The 24798-nt window shown below is 48.0% G+C and overlaps 1 protein-coding gene across 1 annotated transcript in view; it reads right to left on the bottom strand.

Annotated features, from left to right (window-relative positions):
- The window catches only part of NSUN5 (NOP2/Sun RNA methyltransferase 5), a 65985-nt gene that overhangs the window by 5365 nt on the left and 35822 nt on the right, over nucleotides 1-24798 (bottom strand). The window contains exons 5-6 of the mRNA XM_086954707.1: nucleotides 841-979; nucleotides 534-649 (exon numbers count right to left, since the gene is read on the bottom strand). Coding sequence (XP_086810833.1) covers nucleotides 534-649; nucleotides 841-979 — 255 coding nt within the window. The remainder of the gene's footprint in view (nucleotides 1-533; nucleotides 650-840; nucleotides 980-24798) is intronic.

The raw sequence follows: 24798 nt of genomic DNA, 5'->3' as shown, positions 1-24798 counted from the left end.
CATCTCAGCACAGTGAATCAGGAGGCACGCAGTTGCTAGGACTTGGATAGCTGCTGTAAAAAGTAGAGGTGTGGGAGGTACAGGGTTGATGGAGGGAACTCTGACAGATGATGAGGAAGGCAGTAAATCGGAGTTTCATACACTCGAGGGGTCTGGATTTTAGATAAGGTGCAAAGCAGGACTACTACTGGAAGCATGCAGTACTGCGGCATAAGTCACTCAAGGAACGCCACAAGATAAGGTTGTTTATGTATGAAACATCGAGAGTAGGAAGCAGCAAATTCAAACTAAGAATTGGAAGGGTACCAGCTACCTAACATGAGAAGGTGAGTTCCTTCCAAATGTTAGCACCGACAGAAGATATTAAGTAACGAATACAAAAAAAAAGGGTGAAAAAACCGTCCAGCACAAATGCCTGCAAATTACGTATGACTAAATATTTCACTTTATCTTGAACCTTACCACTGATCACACATACCTACTACCTGACGACTCAGCCCTCTGTTGTACTTTCTCCACTGCAAGATACTCACCCTTTATTTTTTAGGAGTGCAGCCAAGTGGCTGGTCTTGTTGCCAGGAGCTGCGCAAGCATCAATGACGTGGGAACCGGAGGAGGGATTCAGGAGAAAGGCTGGAAGGCTGCTGGCCTAAAAAACATATAACATCCAATAAAATGCTTGCAGAACCAGACCAGTTACATTTCGGTAATAACTTTAAATTGAAAGCCACAGAATGATCCATGCAAACATGTAAAGCCCCCCTCTGATTAAGACGACGGAGAGCAGTAGTATATTGTATGTTCCTTTCCTTTACTAGTCAACTTCCCTGAACACCTCACCTTATCTTGTAGGATGATGTGACCAGCAGTGTATAGATAGTTCTTGTGGAAATCTGTTCGTGGTGGGAAAACTAGAATGTCTGGAAGGTGTAGATCCATAAGGAAGTGTTTGCCAGAGAGACGACCCAGCTCCTGCAAGCTAAAGACAGAAAGATGTAAACAGAAAACACCACATGGAACCTATCCCAAGCTGACACATTCATTCCTCCTTCCCTGCCCACATCATTCATGCAGTATGCTAGGAAAAGCAATGCATTTGTCAGACCAAGTTTGGGGGCCACTGGGCAAGTTGGGGCTAGTGGGTCTTACCGTGTGGGTCTGGAGTTGTTTGCTTCGGATGTCCTGGATCAGTCCTACTATGGATCTGCAAACAGGGTCAAGTACAAGGCTTCAGCCCATGACTCAATATAGTAGAGATGGTGAATAGTCACAGGATTAACAGGTATGTAGTTTTGGGATGCTTCAAGTGCAGAACTCAACAATCAACTAGCAGCGTTATAAAGGATTATCCAATCCAATGCTTGTCTTTGTTAAAAGAAAACGCAATACTATATACTACAGGTCATTGAAACTGATGCTTCACTGACAAGGGTAACTGTAGATGGCACTGGTAATTTCCTCTTCCAGCCTCCCCTCACTCTCTCCATCTCCAGGTTTTGAGTTCTGCCATATACAAGTATCAGCATAGGTGCAGTGTTACCCCCTTGTTTTGCAGGAGTCCTAACAGAACATTTTACACCATATATAGCTATAATGTAACTATTGAAGGATTTATACCATTGGGTCCATTTGATTTTAGGAGTGCCAGGTTCAGGGAGAAAAGGAGAAGGAAGAACAGCAGTTTGAACAGCCATATCTTTAAATACAATGTAATATAGAAGTAAATGTAATAGTTCACGGTAAACAGAAAGTGAATGTGAATGTATTAGAGAAAGGAATAAATAGTGTCACCACAGTAAAAATATTAATATAATTGAGTAAAAATAATGTGCAATAAATAAATGGCTTAAAAAAATTAAATTGAATGTTCAATAAAAGGTGTGCGCATCACCGCGCAATAGTATAGTCATTATACAGGTAAACTTATAAAAATATTACTGAATATGGTGTGCGCATCACCGCGCTCAAAGTACTTACGAACGCTGAAATATAAGGATAAAATAATGCAAAAAACTGCAGAAGGAATTATAAGTCATATTAAGGTGTGCGAGTCACCGCGCTTGATGAGAACTGCCGTACGATGTAAATCAGGCTGAATTGTAAGTCGTATTAAGGTGTGTGCATCACCACGCTTGAAGAGAACTGCAGTACGATGTAGATTAGGCTAGTTGATAGGAGACATGAGGAGAACGTAGTGTAACGTGAATGACGTGCGCAACGTAATTATGAAAGAAGTGCCACGTAGTGATGAGACGTCACCTGCAGCCAGATCGTGAAGAATGAGGATTCCAATCATGAAGAGTGTAGAATGAAGGGGGCGTGGCCAGCCGGTAAACATGGCGGACGCGACTTCTTAGAGCTCCGTCCAGGGGGCCCCTAATCTTCGACATTTATCCTGTGAAGGCGCTCGCCTGTGTCCTGCCGAGCGGAGCTGGTGAAGGGAAGCGCTGGGGAGCCATTGTGGGGCAGCGACCCCCCAAATTGAGGCTGCGGAGGCGACGCTGCTGTGACGTGCAGAGGTGTCTCGGCCCGGGGGGCAGAGGCGCGAAAGATCACCCGAGGCCTCGGCGTCCCTGTGGCGGCTCTTGTGTGGCTGTGAGGACAGCCCCTTGTGGAAGCGGGGACCGCCTTGAGCTCCGGATCCCCCGGGACTGCGGCGAGAGGACTGCCTGCCGGGGGAAGGATGGCCCTTAGACCTGGTGGCGTGTGAGGCGTGCCGCGGCGGGCCCCGGAGGCACTGGTGAGCGGTCGGGGGTCTGAGCGGGCCCTCCCGCCAATGGCTGCAGAGACGGCGAGGACTGGGGGCGGCAGAATACGCTGTACCTGCGGCGGCGGAAGGAGAGACATGGAGGCCTGACGCAGCGAGCTCCTAGACCTCGGGCCTGGTGTAACGGAGTCCACGCGCGCTCCCCCGGGCCACTGCCTCACTGGAGGTGCTGAGGGGCCGGAGTGCGAGAAGCGGCTGGCGCTCAAACAGACGGACGGTGAGGAGACCGGTTGGGGGGCTGCCCGGAGACGCCTGCCAACAGGCGCTGCCACGAGACAGAGGGGGCCCACCAACTGCCTGGGCAAACATTGGCGGTGCGCTGGGACACCCCGCGATGCGGCGCGGAGGCGAACCACGGGGCCACTGCAGACTAGGGGAGACAGCGAGAGCCCACCGAGTGGCCGCCCTTGCGCCGGGCGCTGGACACTGGCCGAAGGGGGCTGCCCGTGGGTGCTACCTGAGGGAGGACCACGCGCGGGACCGGGGGCCGCCGTATACTGGCTCCATCCTGCGGGGTCTCGGACCGACGACAGGGAGTGACGCTTCGCTGAGCCGGACGGGCTGCAGACATTGGGCACAGGAGGAGTCTGTGGCGAGTCTTCACAGGGATATATATACAGTGGGGTGAGTGCACAACCTATGTTTAACACAGTTCGTTTGTTTTTGGGTGCTCTGTGGGTGGCGGCCAACGTCCCAGGGCGCCTAATTAACAGATTCAATGTTGTGTCCCTAATGGAACATTAGGGACATCCCCTTGGGCACACCTTAGCCTCCTCCCTTGCAATCAGAGGATTCCACACATATTTGTATTTCATTACTCAAATGTTTTTATTTATTTATTTTATTATTTATTTATTGTGGAATCTGAAATGTCAGATTCCACAATAACATTTTTGGATATGAGAATCAACATAACCAACAAAGGCTTTGAAACAACTATATATCGAAAGGAGACAGACAGAAACAATATGCTACACTACACCAGCTTCCACCAACCAAGTCTAAAACAACATTTGCCATATTCTCAAATGACAAGAGTCAAGAGAATCACATCGGACAGCATCAAGGTGAAAAGTTCATTGGATGAAATGGCCACAAGATTCTCGAATAGAGGTTACCCAAGAGAGGTTATAGACAAAGCGAGAAAAAGAGTGGATATGATGGACAGAAAGGATCTCCTAAAACCGTCCAATAAACATGAGGAAGCTCGCATAGTAGCGGTATCCAAATTCTCTACTCAAAGTCACAACTTCAAAAGAATCATTACCAAACATTGGAATATGCTGAAGTCAGAACCCGACTTCCAACATGCTTTTGACCAAGTCCCAATATTCGCACACACAAGAGCCCAAAATGTGGGAGAAATCCTCAAGCAGTGAAAACCTCAAACCAAATTATTCAAAGGAACTAAGCCATGTCTAAGTTGTGGAAGTTGTAACAACATCATAAAAGGCAACACCATAAATCATCCGATGAAAGGATACAATATCAAGGTCAAAGTCAATGCCACATGCAATACTAAAAATGTTATATACGCACTGAAATGCCCGTGTGGGAAACTATATGTTGGAAAAACTGAAAGAAGTATAAAGATACGACTAACAGAGCATAAATCGAACATTAGACTCAAAAATGCAAAATCCACTGTAGCCGCCCATTTCATGGAGGCAAAACATAACATCTCCCAATTGCAATACATAGTGTTGGAAGTAGCAGATAAAACAGAAGGAAGAGACAACACCAAACATCTGCTACAACGAGAGAACTACTGGATACATAAACTGTGTACTCAGAGCCCGAATGGGCTCAACGAACGGAGTGAACTGTCATGTTACTTATAATCGAACATTTAATATAGAGTCTGTTCTTTTTCCTTACTCTGGACAGGAGACCTGTGATACCATATACTATAATGTCTATTGTATTTTCATTTAATATTATCATTTAGTGCTTTCTGAGCCATTGTTTTGTTCACAGAATCAACCCTTCACCTTTATTATTTCACCACAACACCCCACTTGTCCTCTATAGCACACCGTGTTTGAGCTTAGATTTTTGATCACCTGACTCAAGGTGTTCGAATCCCCAGCAGGGATAGTATTTTTTTCGAAAATAGTATGGTTTAATTTTTTCAAAGTTCTTTAACATATTATTGACTAGTGCAGTAGCTTTTTAACCAATGTTAAACCACTTCTAAGTACTAGAGGAGGAAATGTTGCTGTTAAACCTTTACTTCATGGTGACGCTCGGTGTCACGTGAGCGGAACGGTATCAAATAGAAGCATAGCTTGTTGGTAACCTTGACAACCATCGGCAATGGAGTTGTAGAGAATGCAGAATGAAACGCCGAGTTAGCGAGAACCAGGTCAGTGTCTCCTAAGAAAAACCGGCAATTACTGCTTTTTGATTCTTTAAGAGTCCCGGTCAGAGCGATGTGCTTACGCGCTGTACCCATGATATTGTTTTTTCAGATATAATCCTCTAAAGAGAAGAACAGTGACACGTGAGTGTATGCATGCACTTCCGATATGTTAGATAGGAACACGGGTAGATAAAGGGTAATAGGTGCAAACAATGTCATATACAATTGTAGACTTCTAGTTTTTTGTTTAGGTATGCACAGTCATTCTTTTTGAGTATTTAGATCACCATTACTATTTTTTTGACAATTTTTTTACGATTTTGTGTTTTTCTATAGTATTGATTCCCTGATGAAGGGCGTTATGATATCGCCCGAAATGCATTGGAATACAAAGGAATAATTGTCACTGATGTTGGAATGATGAGAATTTATTGACTGAAAGAATTCAAGATAAATGAAGACAAATACATGGAGTCTTCACAGGGAGCACAGCTTGGAGGAGGCGTGCCATTTTTTTCGACGGGCGCCATCTTGAACTGTGGACTCTGTCTTGGGGGCGACACGGGTGCTCTGCCAGGAAGCTGACGCCCAGAGGCCGTGTTGGGTGCATCAGACCCACCCTTCTGAATTGCCAAAGTTGCTGTGCCCATAGGTGCGAGGCACAACCGGAGGCTGCTTGCATCGGGGGAGGCAAACGCACAAGGAGGTGGGGCCGGCTTGGGCGCCGTCCCACCCCGGGGACTTTTGAGGAGCCCTCTGGTAGTGACAATCCGCCTTTCTCCTGGTCCTGTCGCAACGCCGACCGAGTAGGGGAGGCGCCCTCTCACTCAGTACTGGCAGCCGGACATTGGGCGTTGATGCCAACAGCACAGCAATTGGTGATGGGCAAGATAAGGGATAGATCCCAGCCGAAGCGACGGGCGACCCTGGCCCCACGCAGGAGCACAGACGGGTTGACATGGAGCCTGCAGCAGTCCTGGTGGTTGTGGAATGCATCGGAACCACACTGGAGCAAACCAAAACATCCTTAGAAGCCCATATCGACAAAGTCACCTCCGACTTCACACTACTACACGCGGACCATCGTAAGCTGGCGGAATCAGTAGCCACGCAACGCCAGTCGGCCCAGGAGCTGCAACCGGTGGTGCAAAGCCACACCTCGGCCCTACAGGACTTGATTGATAGGGTCCACGCACTGGAGGACCGCGCAGAAGATGCGAAAGGGCGTTCTCGGCGCAGCAACGTCCAGGTGGTTGGACTGCCGGAGGGGGAGGAAGGGACGGACCCGGAGCAGTACACGGAGGCCTGGTTGCACACACTCTTGCCGTCTGGGGCGCTGTCCTCACACTTTGCGGTGGAAAGAGCGCACCGAGTGCCGGCACAGGCCCAGCGACCGGGGGCTCAGCCCCACCCGTTTCTGTTCAAACTTTTCAAACTCCTCAACTACAGAGACCGTGATGTGGTACTCCGTGACACTAGGTGTGTGTCATCAAAGTGGGTAATAGTCGAGTGATGTTTTTCCCAGACTATACGGCATCGGTGCAGAGAAGGAGGAGCACTTACTTAGCAGTCAAGAGACAGTTGCGAGAACTGGAGCTACCTTACTCTTTGCTGTTCCCCTCTCGCCTTCGGATAGTCACCAAGGATGGCACCCACTTCTTTGACGACCCGTCAGACGTCTGGGACTGGCTGGAGGAGACAGGGCAGTGGTTGGGAGGGCGGGTGGTAGGAGCAGCGTTCCAGGAGGCGGAGAAAGAGGAAGGCTTGCCGAGGCACAGGGCAAGGAAAGGTCACGCCCAGCCCGGAGAAGATGCAGCAGGAGAGGCAGGAGGCGCTTGAGGCGGTTGCGACATTTGGAGTGGTGAACAGTGCTGCCTGCTCACACAGAGTGACTTGGACACGAGCGGTTCATCCTCCCCCTCCACTGTGTTGTCCGAAGATGCAGGCCTGCCCGTGGTGACGCCCCAGACAGCTGACCACATTATGTGACAGGATGATGAACTGTGGTGGCTGGCCTGCAGACTCTGTTCCTAAATGCTCTGTTCCTTATATCCTTTGTCAAGCTGCTGCGAAGTTCGCTGCCAGTATGAGTCACTAGTCACCCCCGCAGACGCTGCCTATAGCGCATGAACAGCCTAGAATATACAGAAGCGCTCACAGACCCGTACTTGGGAGACGCTAGGTGCCCGGCGCGGGCAGTGTCCCACTATGGGAAGCTCACATTGGCTCGCGCGCTGTTCACCCTAGCATTACTCAGGCACCTCCAAGCTGTCTAAGGGCCTTCGTCAGGGGTATACCTTGGCTCGATTGCTGGATTTCTGCTCCACCGCGTGAGTTGAGATCACACAACACTAAGGGGTAGACCCCACCTTTTTGGTTTGGACATATGCCCCGTTGGGAACTCGCCCACTCTGTTGCATTATTGATTATTGTTTACATGGTTCAGATGGCTCACCGATAACCAACACCGAGAGGCTGCCCACTGGTCCCACTCGGGGCGTCCCCCTTTAGCTCCCGCGCGGCGATACCACGACCCCATACAGGGCATGCACTAACATCGTGGCATGCACATCCCGGCGCGCCACTACTCTGTCATCTCCTATCTTCAGCGGCACTCCGTGACACTAGGAAGCTGGCGGGGGATTGCACTCCTTCAAGAGACACACATGTCCCGAACTGAACTCGATAGACTACGGGGGTGCTGGAGGGGACAGATATATGGCACGGCATTTTTTGCACACACGCGTGGCACACTGATCTGGGTTAGGGCTGGCGTCCCGTTCATCTGCGAAGATGCTCAGGTAGACCCGGAGGGGAGATACACTCTAGCCAAGGGAAAGCTAAATGGGCAGGAGGTTCTATTAGGGACTTTATATGCCCCCAACACAGGCCAACACCTATTCCTGGAAAGCCTTAATCACACCCTCCATCCATACGCAGGCCATCCCTGGTTACTGGGCTGGGACTTTAATATGGTTCTCGACACACAATTAGATCGGTCCTTCCCCCCTCTTCGTGCTGCAGCAGTAACATCGAACGCAAAGGCACTCCAGGACTGGCTTGCACACTGGGGAATACACGATCTTTGGCTTGTACAGCCTCCCGCCGATAAAATATGCTCATACTATTCACCAGTCCATGACCTGCATGTCCGTTTGGACCGCATAATAGGCTCCCAGTCACTGCTCCCACTCCTGACAAGGTCTGAGTATCTGGGCAGGACACACTCAGATCATAACCCCCTATTGTTCCAGCTCAGCTGGGAAGCGGACCGGCCCCCTGTGCCCACATGGTGGTTGCAGACAGCCGCGCTCGAAGACACTGAGTTTCGCTCTTCCTTGGGCACTGCCATCCTTGCTTATTTTGAGGAGAACGCTGAGACAGCGAGCGATCCCATGGTGGAATGGGACGCAAATAAAGCGACCATCCGCGGACACTGTATGGGTGCCACGTGGAACATCAGGAAAACAGGGTCTGATTCCCGGACTAGGCAAGAATCCGAGCTTCTGCGCTATGAGAGGGAGGGTGAGGGGGCTGGCAGGTATTCGGCCAAGCTCAGTGGCCTCAGAGGTGAACACGCGGCCCTCATGGAGAGGCTGAGATGCCACAACTATGCAGCAAATATGGCCAAGACACACGCTAAAGCGGATAATAGGGCTGGCCGCCTATTGGCCTGGTTGGTGCAGAGGGCGAGCCGTGGAGTCCAGGTGGGGGCCATCCGCACAGGGGGTGGAGAGATGGTATATACACAGCACGAAATCCATTGGGCGCCGACTGATCACTACAGACAATTATATATGGCCCGAGGTTCTGGCCCTAGCCACGAGCTGGACGAGTTTCTGGCATCGATTGCCTTGCCAATTGCCACTGACGATCAGAATGACACACTGAATGCCCCTCTCACTCTTGAGGAGGTGGGAGACGCGATACAAGCTTTGGCTACTGGGAAATCCTCGGGCCTGACGGCCTGCCGGACAAATACTAAAAGGCAAACAGGGAGTTCCTTGCGCCTCGGCTCCTCCAACTGCATAATGCAGCGATACGACACAGGTCTGTTCCCGCCGTCTTTGCAGGAGGCATTTCTGGTATCGCTGCCCAAGCCTGACAGGGATCTGTGGTTCCGTGGTCCCGAATTGGGTTCGATAGTTCCGAAACCCGATTTATAAAGATCGTTGGAAAGGGACTATTTTGGTCTCTACAGACCGCAAATGGCGAGTGTAGCGTGTCTGAGTGTTTTCGTATGAATCGATATAGGAGAACACTCTGCATTTGAGGATTTAGTCTGAACCCTCGGGTTCCATTTTGTATGTGGCAGCCATTTTGTGTGGTTGCCCTAACATAGGCCCGATGACTGTGGCCGAACGAGTCCTTGACACGTACGCCTTAGCTGACTTCTGGTTGACCTGGCCGAACTGACTCCTCGCCTGGGGCGAACCCCGCTGAGCCAGTTCCTTGTTCAGCAGCTGGCCTGATAAAGATCAAAGGGCAGGACGTGCCCCGAGTTTATGGCACACCGTTCCCACTCCTCTATCCCCTTTCCATCTGTTTCTGCCTTTCCTTTACGACATGTTCATTGATCTGGGTTGAAGGTTTTATGATGGGTTTGTCCGGCCTGATCGAACAGGAAACTAAGCATGTGTGCGATCGTTTTGGTGGGCTGGACAACGGAAAACGGGATTAACTTTGACTGTCGTCATTCGTTACTTTTTGAAATGCTACTTGGTCATTGGTCAGTTTGTTTGCACCAAATGTAAATTGTAATGCTCCCAGAGGCGTAATTTTCGGCATAAAAGACCGAGTTTCGTTCATTGAAGTGGTGCAGTCTCTGTCGAACTACCCGTGTGTACTTCGTAGACCTCTGTCCCTGGTTGCAACCAATAAACTTTGGTCTTTGACGTCTTCAAGAAGTATCCCGTGTCTCTGTTTGCCAAGACAAGGGAATCCGGGGTCTTTGGGTGTTACCCTGATACCGCTGGGTTATTGTAATAGTATCAGTTCCGAAAAACCCAGTTCCTCAATTGGCGCCCAGCGTGGGGCGACTTCAGCGGTACCGGTCCAAGCCAGAGGTTTGTGAGGAGCTTCGTGTGAAAATTCCAGAGGACGGCCAGCCACTTCAGCGACCCCTGTATGTCGACGTGGTTCCGAAGGTCTTTGCTGCGAGGTTTCCCGCGTCCCGACGGCTACGAAGGACTGCTGCCCTGACTGTCGCCCTGTTTTGGAGCCTTAGACGTTTGTAGAGCGAGACGATTGACGGGTCTTCTGGTGACGCCATCGACAACTCAGTTAAGTATAAACGGAGCGTCTCCTAGTCCTTAGTTTGTTTTGTATCCTTTAGTGGATAGCTTTGATTTGGTACCTGCAGGCCCCAAAGCCAAGGGATTCGTGTATTCACGAGAATATCTATTTAGATTGCCCTTGTTGTTTGAAGCTAGACTAGTGAGCAAGATGCCTGGTTTTAGCAGTATTAGGAATTTGTTTAGTTGTGGTACTTTGAGGGATTCCCGGTTAGAGGATTCGTGTCCGGTTCCTCCAATTGGAACTCCTACCTACGACCTATATGTGAAACATGGTGTGGGTCCTATTAGCTATAATGAGATTTGGGTAAAATATACGAAGAATGACGGTGTCCTACAGTGGCCCTGTTATGGTAGTTCTGAGACAGAAGTCTTAGATAACCTTGAAGTGAAATTGTTCAAGAAGAAAGCCCGGCCGGCGATGTTTGACTCTTTCCGCATATGGCGCAAAGAAGCCAAACAGAAAGAAATTAAGTTAGCAAAGAAAATTAGAAAGGGTATGTCAATGGTACAAGCTGATGTTGCATACAGAGATAATGAAGAAGAGAAGGAAAGTGAGCAGATGCTTAGAGTGAGGAAGTTAGCGGTAGACAGATGCTACCCAGTCTTGCCGGCTAAAGAGCAGAAAGACGAGAAGGATCTTGTGAAAGACCCTTTAATGTCGCGTTTGTTGAATTCACCGCCACCTTATGTGCAGAATGCTACGGCACCACCACCACCGGTTGTTGCCGCGCAAGCACCGATTGCTTTGCCTCCTGTTATTCCTCCACAGCCAGCTCCTTCGTTGGCTGTTGTTCCTTATGCGCAGCCTTCTCAAGGGTTGCCAACTTTGCCTCTTCCTGCTACTACTGTCTCTATGCCTGTTCCGACTATGGATCCTACTACTACTGCTTTGTCTCCTCTTGTCCTTCCGACTACTCCTTCTCCTAGACAGCGGATGACCGCTGCCTTTTCTAATTTTCTAACTCCTTGGTTGGGACAAATGGGTATGTCTCCTGTGAGTGAGCGTAGACAGTTGCGTAGCCAATTGCCCGATACAGATGAGCGAGTGGTCTTGGATCATATGGCACGTAGATGGGTGACGTATAAGTCCCAGTATGATCTAGAAGGCATTATGGATGTTTTCCGACAATGGGAAGCACCAAAGCAACGTTATGTTTTTGAGCTTATGTGTGCGTTCCTCCATGAACAATGGATGGACGAATTGGGTAGAGTTCCTGCAGAATTGTTCCGATTACGTTCCGAGTTTGCTAAAGGAACGATTGTGAGTCTACATGATGTCGAGAAAGCGGTGTCGACGTTACTGTCGCTCCGAAGCAATGTCCCTTCTGAACGGCTGTTTGAGCCAGATTCATCAGTTAGGAGACATGCGCGTCAGTATCCGATGCAAGAGGTTCCTCCGGTATGGAGACCTGCTGATGCAAATGCTCATCCACCTGTTCAAGCACACTTTCAGCGTGTATGGGTTCATGTTCCATGGAAGCGTGCAGAAGTTCTAGCGCTTAAGCAGACTTTGCCAGATCCGCGGAAGAATCCGGCAGGATATTATAAAGAACTTACGCAAACTGTGAGTTCGTGCGTTATGAATTTGGCGGACATAGACATGCTGTTTGGGAATGTTGTTCCACAGCCCATCTGGAATGTCATTCGACATACAGATCATGATAATGAATTGGGTGAATCGTGGGTGAATCTGGTTGCTGCAAACGATAGACAAGTTGGAGGTGCTAAGCCTGAAGATGTTATTGCTGAACTTCCTGGTAGGATTATCACTTTCATGAAAACTTTGATGCCTGAGGTCCGTGTTAATTGGGACAAATTGTCTGCTTGTAAGCAGAAGAAAGATGAGTCTGTTTCGGACTTTTTCTCGCGTTTCGAGGAAACATTTGTCGATCATAGTGGTCAGGATATGGCTACCGAGGGTGGTCAGAGATTATTCGTTGATAAATTCGTGCACAATCTTCTTCCTGAGTTGTGTACCAAGTTGAAGGATTCCGAGAGTGCTTGGCCTGTTTCTACTTCGGCGCAAATTCTTGCTACGGCTCAGTACTACGAGAATAGGCGCAAGGATGAGTTAGAGAAAGCGGATAAGAAGACTAAGGAATTGAAGACTAAAGTTCTTCTACAACAAGCTTATCCACCCCGTGTTAATAATCAGCGCGATTATCAGCAGCCTCAACAGTATTCGAGGAACTCGCAGAGAGACGAGACTCCTCAACAGCGTATTCAGTATGGGCCTAATCAGTGTGCATATTGTAGAGAAGAAGGCCATTATAAGAACAGTTGTCTGGTTCTGTTGCAACGTGCAAATAGTGCTCCTGGTGTTAGAGGTAGAGGTACTCAACAAGCGCCTAGAGGTCGAGGTCGCGGACAGAACGCGCGCCCTTTGCCTCCGCAGAATTCAATGAATAGCTTTGACCAACAGCAGAATTCGTCTGGTAGGTCTACACAGTACTACGTAGATGATTACTATGTTGAAGGCGATGGAGAGCAAGGAAATGATTGTTAGGACAGCCATAGACAAAGAGAGGGAGTTGTTTCAGTTCCGGTAGATCAGAGTGGACCCTACGTGGAAGTGATTGTATAAGGTGTGTCAGAGCCTTTTCTGCTAGACACTGGTGCTACGAAGAGTTCTATTATGCATTCTAAACTCCCTGGCGCACCTTTGTCTGGCTTTCATAATGTTTCTATAGGTTTTTCTGGCGCCCCTGTTATGAATCCGATTTCCGTTCCATTGCCTCTTTCTGTTGGTCCTCGTAGGTTTGAAGCACCCCTTCTTTTGACTACAGGTTGTAATGAGAACTTACTAGGCCTTGACTTGTTGAAGAGATTGTATGCGACTTTGTACTGTTCTCCGTCAGGAGTACATATTACTTTGGGTGAGAATGTGATTTCTCCAATATATGTTTCGAAAGATTGCCTCCCACCTGAATTGTCTTAGTTACCGGATTTGTTATGGGCTACGGACCCAAATGATGTGGGCCTATAAGACATTCCCCCATATGTTGTGACGTTGAAGGCGAATGCTCAGTTACCGCGCATTCCGCAATATCGTATTTCGAGTGATGGTGAACAAGCTTTTTTGGCGATCATTTATGATCTGATTGAAAAGGGCGTTATTGAAGAGACTCTAGGTAATGTGTGTAATAGTCCGGTTTTGCCTGTTTTAAAGAGAACTGATTCTTCACAGCCTCCTGTGTATAGGTTTGTTATCGACCTTCGTGAAGTGAACAAAATTGTTGTTCCACAATTCCCTGTTGTACCCGACATTACTGCATTATTGACATTGATTCCAGCTTCTGCCACTTGGTTTTCGGTGATCGGTTTGAAGAATGCTTTCTTCAGCATTCCGATTGCCATAGAGAGTAGAGATATCTTTGGATTCTCTTTAGGAGGACGAAGTTTCCGCTTTAAGCGCGCTCCTCAAGGCTATTGTGAGAGTCCATCGATTTACAGTCACGCTCTGAAGACGCAACTTGACTTGTTAGCTTTACCTTGTTAGCAGCCCTTATCCAGTATGTTGATGATTTGTTGGTCTCTGCCGATACTGAAGACATATGTAAGGATGCCACTGTGTCCTTGTTGTCTCATTTGTCTGATTGCCATCACAAAGTTTCTCTCTCGAAATTACAATTCTGTCGCCAAGAAGTAACCTATTTAGGTCACCTCTTATCGAAGGAGGGAAGGAAACTGACCCCAGAAAGAATCCAGACTATTGCGAGAATGAGTGTCCCTACGACACAGAGAGAAGTACGTGCGTTTTTGGGTATTACATCGTACTGTAGACAGTGGATCCCAAATTTTTCTCTTCTAGCGAAGCCTTTGATAGCCCTTACGGTTAAGGATACTCCAAATCCTATTCCTTGGACTGATGAATGCCAAAAGAGTTTCTCTGAATTACGAAATGCGTAGTGTTCGGCTCCTGTGTTAGGTACTCCCGACTACAGCATGCCTTTCACATTGTATGTCCATGAGAGAGAGGGATGTGCATTATCGGTCCTGACTCAACAATTTGGCGAAAAGCAACGCCCATGTGCGTACTTTTCGTCGACTTTAGACCCTGTAGCTAGAGCGTTGCCGAGTTGCTTGAGAGCAACAGTAGCAGCGGCTGTTTCGATTCGACAGTCTGCTGGTTTGGTTATGGACAATACGCTAGTGGTCATGGTTCCACATGCAGTGGACACCTTGCTGAATCGTACGAAGACACAGCACTTAACTAGTGCTCGGTTGTCAGGGTATGAACTTACGCTGTTAGCGAGCCATGTGCACATCAAGAGGTGCAATACTCTAAACCCGGCTACATTGTTGCCGATTTCGCTTGAGACAAACGATGATAGCGAAGAGCAACACAATTGTTTTCTGAGAACTGAAGAAGAGACGAAAGGGAGAATAGATTTAAGGGATACTCCTCTTCCTGACTGTGATGATGCCTTGTGGGTTGACGGTTAGTGTTTTAAATTACCAAATGGTGATACCACTGCAGCATATGCTGTGACGACTTTATATACAGTTGTCGAAGCTGCACGTATCCCACACAATTCCGCACAAGCGGCTGAACTGATTGCACTAACGAGAGCATGTGTGTTGGCGAAAGGGAAACGAGTGAATGTGTATACAGATAGTCAGTATGCGTTTGGTGTGGCTCATAGCTTTGGACGATTGTGGCGTGAACGTGGATTTTTGACGTCCCACGGAACGAAAATCCAACATGGACAACTGGTGACTGAACTTCTTGAATCTCTTACGTTACCTTTGCAAGTAGCGATTGTGAAATGCAGTGCCCATAAAAAGGTTACGGATGATGTTGGTCGTGGTAATGCGTTTGCGGATGAAGTTGCGAAAGAAACTGCTAGGAATGTGACGAGTCGAGTGTATGTTGCGGGTCCAGCGAGATGGGTTCCAGAGAAGAGTATGTGCGAAGACACCATTGAGAGCGTGAAAGTTATTCAGAGTGAGGCTACAGAGAAAGAGTTGGATGAATGGAGAGAGAGTAAGGGTAGGTTGGATTCGAATGGTTGTTGGACTGATTTGTCCGAACATCAGAGATGGTTGTTGCCTAACGCGTATGTGCTTCCAGTTGTTACAATGGCACATGGATTGGCACACATTAGTGTGAAAGGGATTTGCAAGTTGTTGGCTCCGGTTTGGCAGAATGTAGGGATTCCCAGATGTGCAGAGAATTTAGTCAAGAATTGTATGGTGTGTTTGATGCATAATCCTGGTAAGGGAACTCCAACACCAGCTGGTCATTTTGCTCCTCCTACGTATCCGTTCGAGGCTTTGCAGCTAGATTTTATCCATATGGAAAGATGCAACAACTTAAAGTATGTGTTAGTGGTTGTTTGCTCTTTTTCTAGATGGGTAGAAGCTTACCCCCTTAAGGACAATACTGCCTTGTCCACAGCGAAAGTTTTTATAAGAGTTTTTTCCGAGATTTGGTTTGCCGAGAATCATTTGGAGTGATAACGGAAGTGAGTTTGTGGGTCAAGTGATGAAGAGAGTGTGTGATGGTCTCGGGATTAGGCCGAAATTCCACGCTGCAAATCATCCCCAATCAGCTGGTTTAGTCGAGTGCTATAATGGCACTCTTAAGTTAAAACTAACCAAAATTCAGGAAAGCACTGGTTTACAATGGCCAGATGCTTTACCATTAGCACTTTTGTCCACCCGAATGACTGTGCACTCGAGAATGGGTTTGAGTCCATATGAAGTAGTGTTTGGTCGCCCGGCGAATATTTGGGGCGTACCAAAACCGACGAGGTTTAGTAACCTCGAATACCCTGTTTTGCTTGACTATTAGCGTGAATTGACAACTAAAATTAGTGTTTTACGCCAACAGGTATATGACACTCTTCCACAAGCTACAGAAGATCCAGGCCACGCGATTGAACCCGGTGCCTGGGTTTTTATCAGAAATTTCCAGCGTACGAAGAACGAGCAGCCCCGCTGGATGGGACCCTACCAAGTCCTACTATCCACGAGATCTGCGGTGCGAGTGCGTGGGAAGCGCCATTGGATTCACAGCTCCCACACGAAGAAGGCACCCTTACCTTTGCCTTATGATAAGTGGATTCAGGATGGTCTCGCAGATTCTGAGACCGAGACAATCCCGAAGTTTGTACCGTTCAGTGATGCTCGCTTGATTGGAACTAGCTCAGAACAGGAAAGTGATCGACTTTTGCAAGCATCAATACCTCCTGCAGAGCGATTGGACACTACCGAGCCTCATCTTTTGTTTGTCGATCAAGAACTACCTAGAAGAAATCGATACAATTTGAGATCGAGAATTAAGGACAAATAAAAGATTAATAAAGTTGATTTTTTTACTGTTTGCAGGTTAACTCTCCACCAAGGATCTACTCATTTTTGTTTTTCTGAACTGCCATCCGGTTCTCGCTGCTGGGGTCGGGGTTGCTACCAGTCTTGGGAGTGTAAGCCTGAGACACTAGGTCGAGGGTTCTGTTGGTCCGAGGCAGCCTTCCTGGGTGCAGCAGAGGCACTCTCAAGCAGAATCAACCAACCACCGCGGGCAGCACCCTTAGTTTAGGATGGATTTCTTTGAGTTGGAGAGACCTGTGCAGACACTGACTTTTAGAAAACGTATATGCAAAATAATGTTGAAGAAATGCTTTTTGATACCATGCATATTTTTGCTATTGAGTTTCGTAATTTTCATAGTTGGTTATGTAGTATTTGTTTTTAAAATGACGTTTAATTCCACTGTGCAGCCTACACCTTCACCTACTATTTCTTCTCATTCTTTCCACCCTTTGCCCGAATATGAGGTAGTCAGACGTAAGGAATTCTCTAATAATTCTTTCATATAGCTTTTGCACCAGCATCAGTTAGTGATCAATACAACGAACTGCTGGATTTGTGGTTTGATGCCTCATACAACCGATAAAGGTATTCCTTATTTGGTTTTGCCCTTCAGTCTGAATGGTTCGATCCGAGCTTACAGAACCATGTTCATATATGCCCACAGTGTTGACCCCTTACGTTCACCGAGAGATAATCCGAAGAATAGTCCTATAGCTAGAGGCATAGTCGACATGATTAAAGGGACTAATGCAGTAGAGACTATTCCGAAAGATGAGAGGCAACCATATAGTGGTTGGAACGTTACTGGATATGGAGTAAGTCTGAGTATTAACCAGCGAGCGAAAAGTCCTCTACCGTTCTGGATAGTGCCCCATAAAGGCTACTATTGTCTGCAGGGCAACGGTAAGAATCCGAAGGCTCAGTTAGGGAAGAGCGTTTGTGCTGAGACTTACGTGTTTCCGTCTCAGTCTTCCCCAGCGTTCCTAGCTGCTAAGGGTACTTACTTTGTTTGCTATGACAAAGCGTATACATGGTTGCCCTCTGACTTTTCGGGCACATGTTTTGTTTCCTTTCTGTTACCCCCCACTTTTACAGCTGCAGCAGATTACCACAAGACGAGAATTGCGAGAGGTGTCTTTAACCAAGAAGACATTGCAGGACAAGAATTGGGCGATTTCTTCAAGGGTTTTCTGCCGTTCTGGGGACCTATGGCTAACAGTAGGCATATTCGTCAGCTTACGAGAGTGGTTGAGTCCTCCATAGTGGAGACTGCCAGTGCCCTTGGCAACCTGACTGCTGAGCTCCAGTCGGATAGACTTATGACACTTCAGAATAGAGTTGCCCTAGACGTTATTCTAGCAGATCAAGGTGGAGTTTGTAGTTTGATTCAATCAAGCTGCTGCGTTTTTATTCCAGACAACGCTCCGTCAGTCCTCCAGGCCACTTCCAAATTGCACAAAATCTCCGATTTTGTCCATCTGGACAAAGGAGATTGGTCTTTGATGGGATGGTTATGGGAATTGATATCCACTTGGGGTTGGAAGATTCTGATGGTCATTGGGATGGTCTTAGCAATTCTGTTCATGTTCTGTCTCTGTGTACAGTGTGCTCCGGCTATTTGTGGCCTCTGTGCTACTCTGTGCGTACGGAAACCTGTCCGGAGAGAGATGCATAGTAATAAGATGATTCTACAGCAGCATATCGATGACCTGATGAATATAGATCCGGATTCAGATTAAAATGAGTCTGGGTTTATTGCCTATGATAGGGCAAAAGGAGGGTCTGTGGTTCCGTGGTCCCGAATTGGGTTCGATAGTTCCGAAACCCGATTTATAAAGATCGTTGGAAAGGGACGATTTTGGTCTCTACAGACCGCAAATGGCGAGTGTAGCGTGTCTGAGTGTTTTCGTATGAATCGATATAGGCGAGCACTCTGCATTTGAGGATTTAGTCTGAACCCTCGGGTTCCATTTTGTATGTGGCAGCCATTTTGTGTGGTTGCCCTAACATAGGCCCGATGACTGTGGCCGAACGAGTCCTTGACACGTACGCCTTAGCTGACTTCTGGTTGACCTGGCCGAACTGACTCCTCGCCTGGGGCGAACCCCGCTGAGCTTGTTCGGCAGCTGGCCTGATAAAGATCAAAGGGCAGGACGTGCCCCGAGTTTATGGCACACCGTTCCCACTCCTCTATCTCCTTTCCATCTGTTTCTGCCTTTCCTTTACGACATGTTCATCGATCTGGGTTGAAGGTTTTATGATGGGTTTGTCCGGCCTGATCGAACAGGAAACTAAGCATGTGTGCGATCGTTTTGGTCGGCTGGACAACGGAAAGTGGGATTAACTTTGACTGTCGTCATTCGTTACTTTTTGAAATGCTACTTGGTCATTGGTCAGTTTGTATGCACCAAATGTAAATTGTAATGCTCCCAGAGGCGTAATTTTCGGCATAAAAGACCGAGTTTCGTTCATTGAAGTGGTGCAGTCTCTGTCGAACTACCCGTGTGTACTTCGTAGACCTCTGTCCCTGGTTGCAACCAATAAACTTTGGTCTTTGACGTCATCAAGAAGTATCCTGTGTCTCTGTTTGCCAAGACAGGGGAATCCGGGGTCTTTGGGTGTTGCCCTGACACCGCTGGGTTATTGTAATAGTATCGGTTCCGAAAAACCCAGTATCTCAGATCCTACAGCATTGGGCTCATATCGCCCACTGGCAATGCTAAATGTAGACTACAAAGTATATGCCAAAATCCTTGCAGAACGACTGGCGCCGGTGGTCCCTCACTTAGTTCTTCCGGACCAAAATGGCTTTGTGCCAGCACAATCCACCTCCCTGAACCTCAGGAGATATTTCAGGGTGGCGGCGGAAGCAACAAGAGACTGGCCTAGAGAGGGGTGCCTGGTGTTAGCCCTAGAACAGTCCTTCAACAGCCTGGAGTGGGGCTACCTGAAGTCAGTGTTGAGGAAGTATGAGGTAGATTTGGACTTCCTGCAGATGGTGGACCTCTTGTACCGGGACCCAGTGGTTCGTGTGTGGTTGGGACCTTACGACTCGGAGGCAGTGGCGGTGGGCAGGGGTGCCCTCTGTTCCCGCTGCCATGGAGCCCCTGGCTGCGGCCATGAGACAGACGCTGGGTGACGGCATTCCTCTGGGGAGCGGCACCCACCAGGTGTCCCTATACGCCGATGATCTGCTGGTGTTTGTCATGGATGTGAGCCACATCCCGGACCGGCTTGACCACCTCCTGTTTTGCAGAGCTCACCGGGCTCCGGGTGAACGCAGGCAAGTCCTGCCTATTTGCATTTAGTGGCGGGTAGATGATCCGGGGTTCCAGCTGCATGGTACGAGAGTCCGAGGGAAGGCGAACACATTTATGTACCTGGGGATCCAGATCTATCGCCACGGGAACCTGGGACGGGCGGTGACAGCGCTCAGATCTCAGATCGGCTTCTGGTCCACGCTCCCGCTGACGCCCATGGGCAGAGTGGCCTTAGCCAAAATGGTCATGCTCCCTCGCCTTCTATACCACTTCACCAATCTGCCTCTATTTATACCCGCTCCCTTCTTCTCCATGCTCAACAAAGTCCTGCGCGACTTTATTTGGGGCTCGTCCCGACACCGACTAGGGCTCGGGGAATTGTTAATCCCCACTGACTGAGGTGGATTAGCTGCTCCCTGCTTCGAGCATTATTACCTGGCTGCGCAACTCCAATGGATCAAGGGGAGGGAGGACACGGCTACGGGCGAGCCGCCATACACATTAGAGCGAGTCCTCGCGCTGTTCCACCCGTTGGCGACACCGGCGCGTCCCACCCCGCTGCTGCTGGCAGTGGCATACAAGTGCTTCCGCAGGGCGCTGCAGCTTACGCGGTCAGTGCTCCCATATGCACCGGCGGTGCCTTTAGAGGGCTCACCCGGGAGTAAGGGGGTCCTTATGGGCCACATGTTGGAAAGATGGCATGAAGCTGGCATCCAGTCGCTAGGCGAATTGTATAGGGATGGGAAGCTGATACCCTATGAGACACTAGTTGCTGAGGACAGGCTACCTCCGGGGGGCTTCCTGCTGCACCGCTCCCTTCTGGTGCACATGACGGCTAGGTGGGGGGATGTTGCGGAAGAACCTAAGCAACATCTAACCCTGCAGTATCTTCATGTCATGGGTGGGGGTCGGCACTTAGTCAGGTGGTTCGCTGCATCCTTGAGAGCGCATACGGAACTAAATTTGGACCCACTGCGGGGCAAATGAACGAGTTTTGGGGCAAGCATTTGCAGATAAAGAGTGGGAGAAAATCCTTAAGAGTCCAGTGCGCATCCCCAGGAATATGCGCTTCCGCCAGATCCAGGTCTATATTGTTCACAGGGCCTACCTCACTCCTGCCTTAATCAACAAATACTTCCACAGAACAGATGAGTCTTACCCTCGGTGCGATGAGGTGAATGTCGATCTTCTCCACCTTCTGACGAATTGTCCAGGGCTGGGCACGTACTGGGGGGACATTAGTGGGCTCCTGCAGCAATGCCCTGGACGCATAATGCCATGTAACTGGCCCGAATACCTCTTACACCATTTTAAAAGACCACCCAAAGACAAGGTATCGTCCCGGTTCCTGGGGATGGTTGTGGCAGCGCGCCTCCTCACCAAGAGGTGGAAGGCGTGGGACCCCCCTAGCACACAGGCCAGGATCATGTCCCTCCAAGCCTGGGCCCGAGCGGAATGGACTGCAATACGGCGTGAGGAAATGGTGGAACTCCGCAGGGAACCTATTGCAGAGCACTGGGAACGTATGATTAACGCCCTACAACCAGCTGGGGGAGCGGCAGAGGATTAGCCGAATGCATTGGAAGCTGGAGTGGCACACTGCGGGCGATACACCTAACATCTCGATCAGTGCAACACAAGGTGTAACAGTGCAGGGAACTAGTGGAGGTTGGAAGCGCCTGTGGCTGGGGGACAGAGAGGGGGGACGACCGGGGGGCAGGGATTGGTGGGGGACAGCACTCATTGTATACCTGTGACTATGCCGCAGTTTATTTGTTCTGTTTTTCAAAACAGCAGTTTTATTGTTCTTGTATAAAAAGCAATTCTGTGTACCGGGCTGGGCCTCACGAGCCCCATTGAGGTGGTAGACGTTTTCAGGTACACGTACTCGGCCCAGTTATACCCATGCGGCACAATGTAATACTAGGGGACACAATATGCTGTGTATGAACAGTCACTTGCCATATTTACAGCAATGCAATGTATGGAAACTAATGAGTATTGTACTGTTTTAAAAAAATATAAAAATGCCAATAAACAGATGACAAAAAATTAAGAGTGTAGAATGAAGATTCTAAAAGATTCCAAAAGTTCGGTAAGTCGTTGGTAATCTTCGTTAAGTTGAAACCAAACAATATTGCTAGATTTGAAAATATCCAATCTTCAGTGCACAAATGACCGTGTCAGAGTGAAGAAATGCAAATTTAAACACAACAATGAAATGCGTGTAAATGGTTTTTAGCAAGGGAAAAGTATCAAGTCGTTGGGAATCTTCGTTGAGTTGAACCTAAGCAATGTCGCTAGATTGGAAATATCCGATCTTCAGCGCACAAGTGACTGTTTCAGAGACTGAAGAAATCCAAATTTAAACACGTCGATAAGATACGTGTAATTAGTTTTCAGCAAGGGAAACGTATCAAGTCTCAACAAATAAGTGGAGCATCAGCTGACAGTAAATTAAGCTGAAAAATTGTTCTTTAGAAATAGGCTAAGTCCACATATCAAAATTGAACTCGCTCGATCAATGTAGATAAAGAACGTCAGCTAAAAGATGATATGATGTTCAATGAAGTTGTAGGATCAGCATGTAATTGATAGTTGAAAACTAGGCAGGAAAGGTTTAAAAGAAGTTACAATCCAGCAAATTCCATAGTATTTGAATTGAAAAATATATGTGGAAGCAAGAGATGACACTGAGGTAATCCTGTAGGATTGTAGAATGAGTTGATAAATTAATAAAATGGTGAGTTCATGGAGTGCTTTCTTCGCCCACTCATCGCCAAATGTATGTTGTATCCTGGAATAAAATTGCAGGAGTCCAGGAGGTAAATAAAAGGAAGATTTATTCTTGATAGAAGTACGGCACTCAAGATCCAACAGAGTGTCTCTCTTCATCAGCATCCACTCACTAACTGCAGACTGGAGCTTACAAGAGAGGAACATTCTACATTGATAGGCAACAGAAAACATTGAAAGATGCAGACTTGAATAAAGCAAAATAGATAAATAAAAATGTAAATGAGGAATTTAACACCCCTCTATTGTTTGTGCACTCAGTAAATCTTATTAGTTTCAATTGTCCTTAGGTCACCTCTGTTGAGTTTTGTCTATTCTTCAGCCATGGCAGGGATCCATAGTATATATTAGTTTCTCTTCCTCCATTCTGGGAGGAAATGCGCTAGCTGCGAGCGTTTCTGCAATAAGATCTAGCCAATGGAAAGCAGCAGTAAAGAATGCCAATCAGATTTTGTGCAGGCTCCAGCACTGTCGCAGATATCCAGTTGGTTGAAATCCTGCTTCTGGGCTTCAATTGAGGTGGAATGATGGGCCATGGCTGCAGGGTAAACTTAAAGCGCTCGTCTTGGATCTGCACAACCTCCCACAGCTCACAAGGCTGGGTTAGCGGCGCTGCTTCACAATGGTGTAATGACACATTTTGCACTGACACAATTCACGATGTAGATATGATCAATGGAGAATGCAGAGCGCTCTCCTACCTGGACGGATGGGAAATCAAACTCTGAGGTCAGCTCCTTACCCAGAACAATTACACCTCCTGCAAGTTTTTCATGCTTGTTCCCTCTCAGCAGGCAGGATGGCATCCAGGTGTTTCGGGACAGGATAGTTTTGTCCTTCCAGGTCAGTCTCTATGAAATGTCCCCTCACCTCTGCAAAGTATGCTGTCATGCAGATATCATCTCTAGTTACACAGCAGCCCCCTGCTGAGCACTCCTGTCTTTTGTCTCTGCTGAGCACTCCCATCTTTTGTAAAACAGAACATTTCATTGGAACAACTGGGCCAGTGGCTCCCATTTGTATACAATCAAAGTAGACAGGTGATATGGATTCTTTGTTGGCACATTTAGAACCAGTAAGATGTGTTTTAAAGGGGTCATCTCCAGGCTGTACTCCAGACACAGCCTTTGTGTAGTGTGTGCTCCTTATAAGCAGGGTTGTCTCTAGTTGGGAATACCCACAACAGAGGCACAAAAAGGTGTGTTCGTTCGGCACCTGGCCATCAATAGCCTATTAAACAGTGACCAAGAAAGAGAGAAAAAGAGGTCTTCTTCTAAAGGACCCTCACAATCTGAACAGAAACTGCAGTCCAAGCCTTAACCCCCACCAGCAGTGCGCTGGAAGACTAATCAGCGGACTCGCTCAGCAAAAAGGCCGAATTTAATTTCTAAAGGGAACCTTAACTCCTCTTACCCTACTTCAATGTCTAGGTCTTCTACCTCCAGCTTCAGGAATATATGAATATCAGCAATATACTTCCAATGTCTGGGAAAAGAACCTTATATTCAACTTTTGTACATGAACAGACCAGGGGCTTCAAATATGGTACCTAGAAGCCTTCATTACTCTGATTCACTCATGCACGCAGTGTATGAACCAGGCCAAAAGACCAGAACACACACTTGGGATGTTAGTGCTAGGGTTTAGGTTAGCACACAGAAGTGATACTTCGGAATGGAGGTCAACTGGCCCACTCGTGTACTGACAGAGATAAAAAGATCTAGTCACAAATACAGAAAAACAAAACATGGTAAACTGCTCTACGTACTATACCCATAACGAGGACAGTAGTCTGAGAGCAGTCAAATGAAGGTATGCTTATCCTGCGCCACCAGGTCACAGAAAAGGCCCAAAACCTGACTCATGTTAAGAGACAGACCTAAACCTTCCCACACACAGTAGATCAGTGTGAGGCTGGAGACAAAGTCAAAAAACAGTATATCAGATATTCGTAGTTTGGGAACACAACTGAAAAGCATGCAGGGAACATTCCTGTCC

Source organism: Lissotriton vulgaris, chromosome 2_1 (genome assembly GCF_964263255.1).
Source record: "Lissotriton vulgaris chromosome 2_1, aLisVul1.2, whole genome shotgun sequence".
In the NCBI taxonomy this organism is placed as follows: Eukaryota; Metazoa; Chordata; class Amphibia; order Caudata; family Salamandridae; genus Lissotriton; species Lissotriton vulgaris.
Note: the sequence above shows the minus strand (reverse complement) of the source record. Positions and strands in the feature narration are given on the sequence as shown.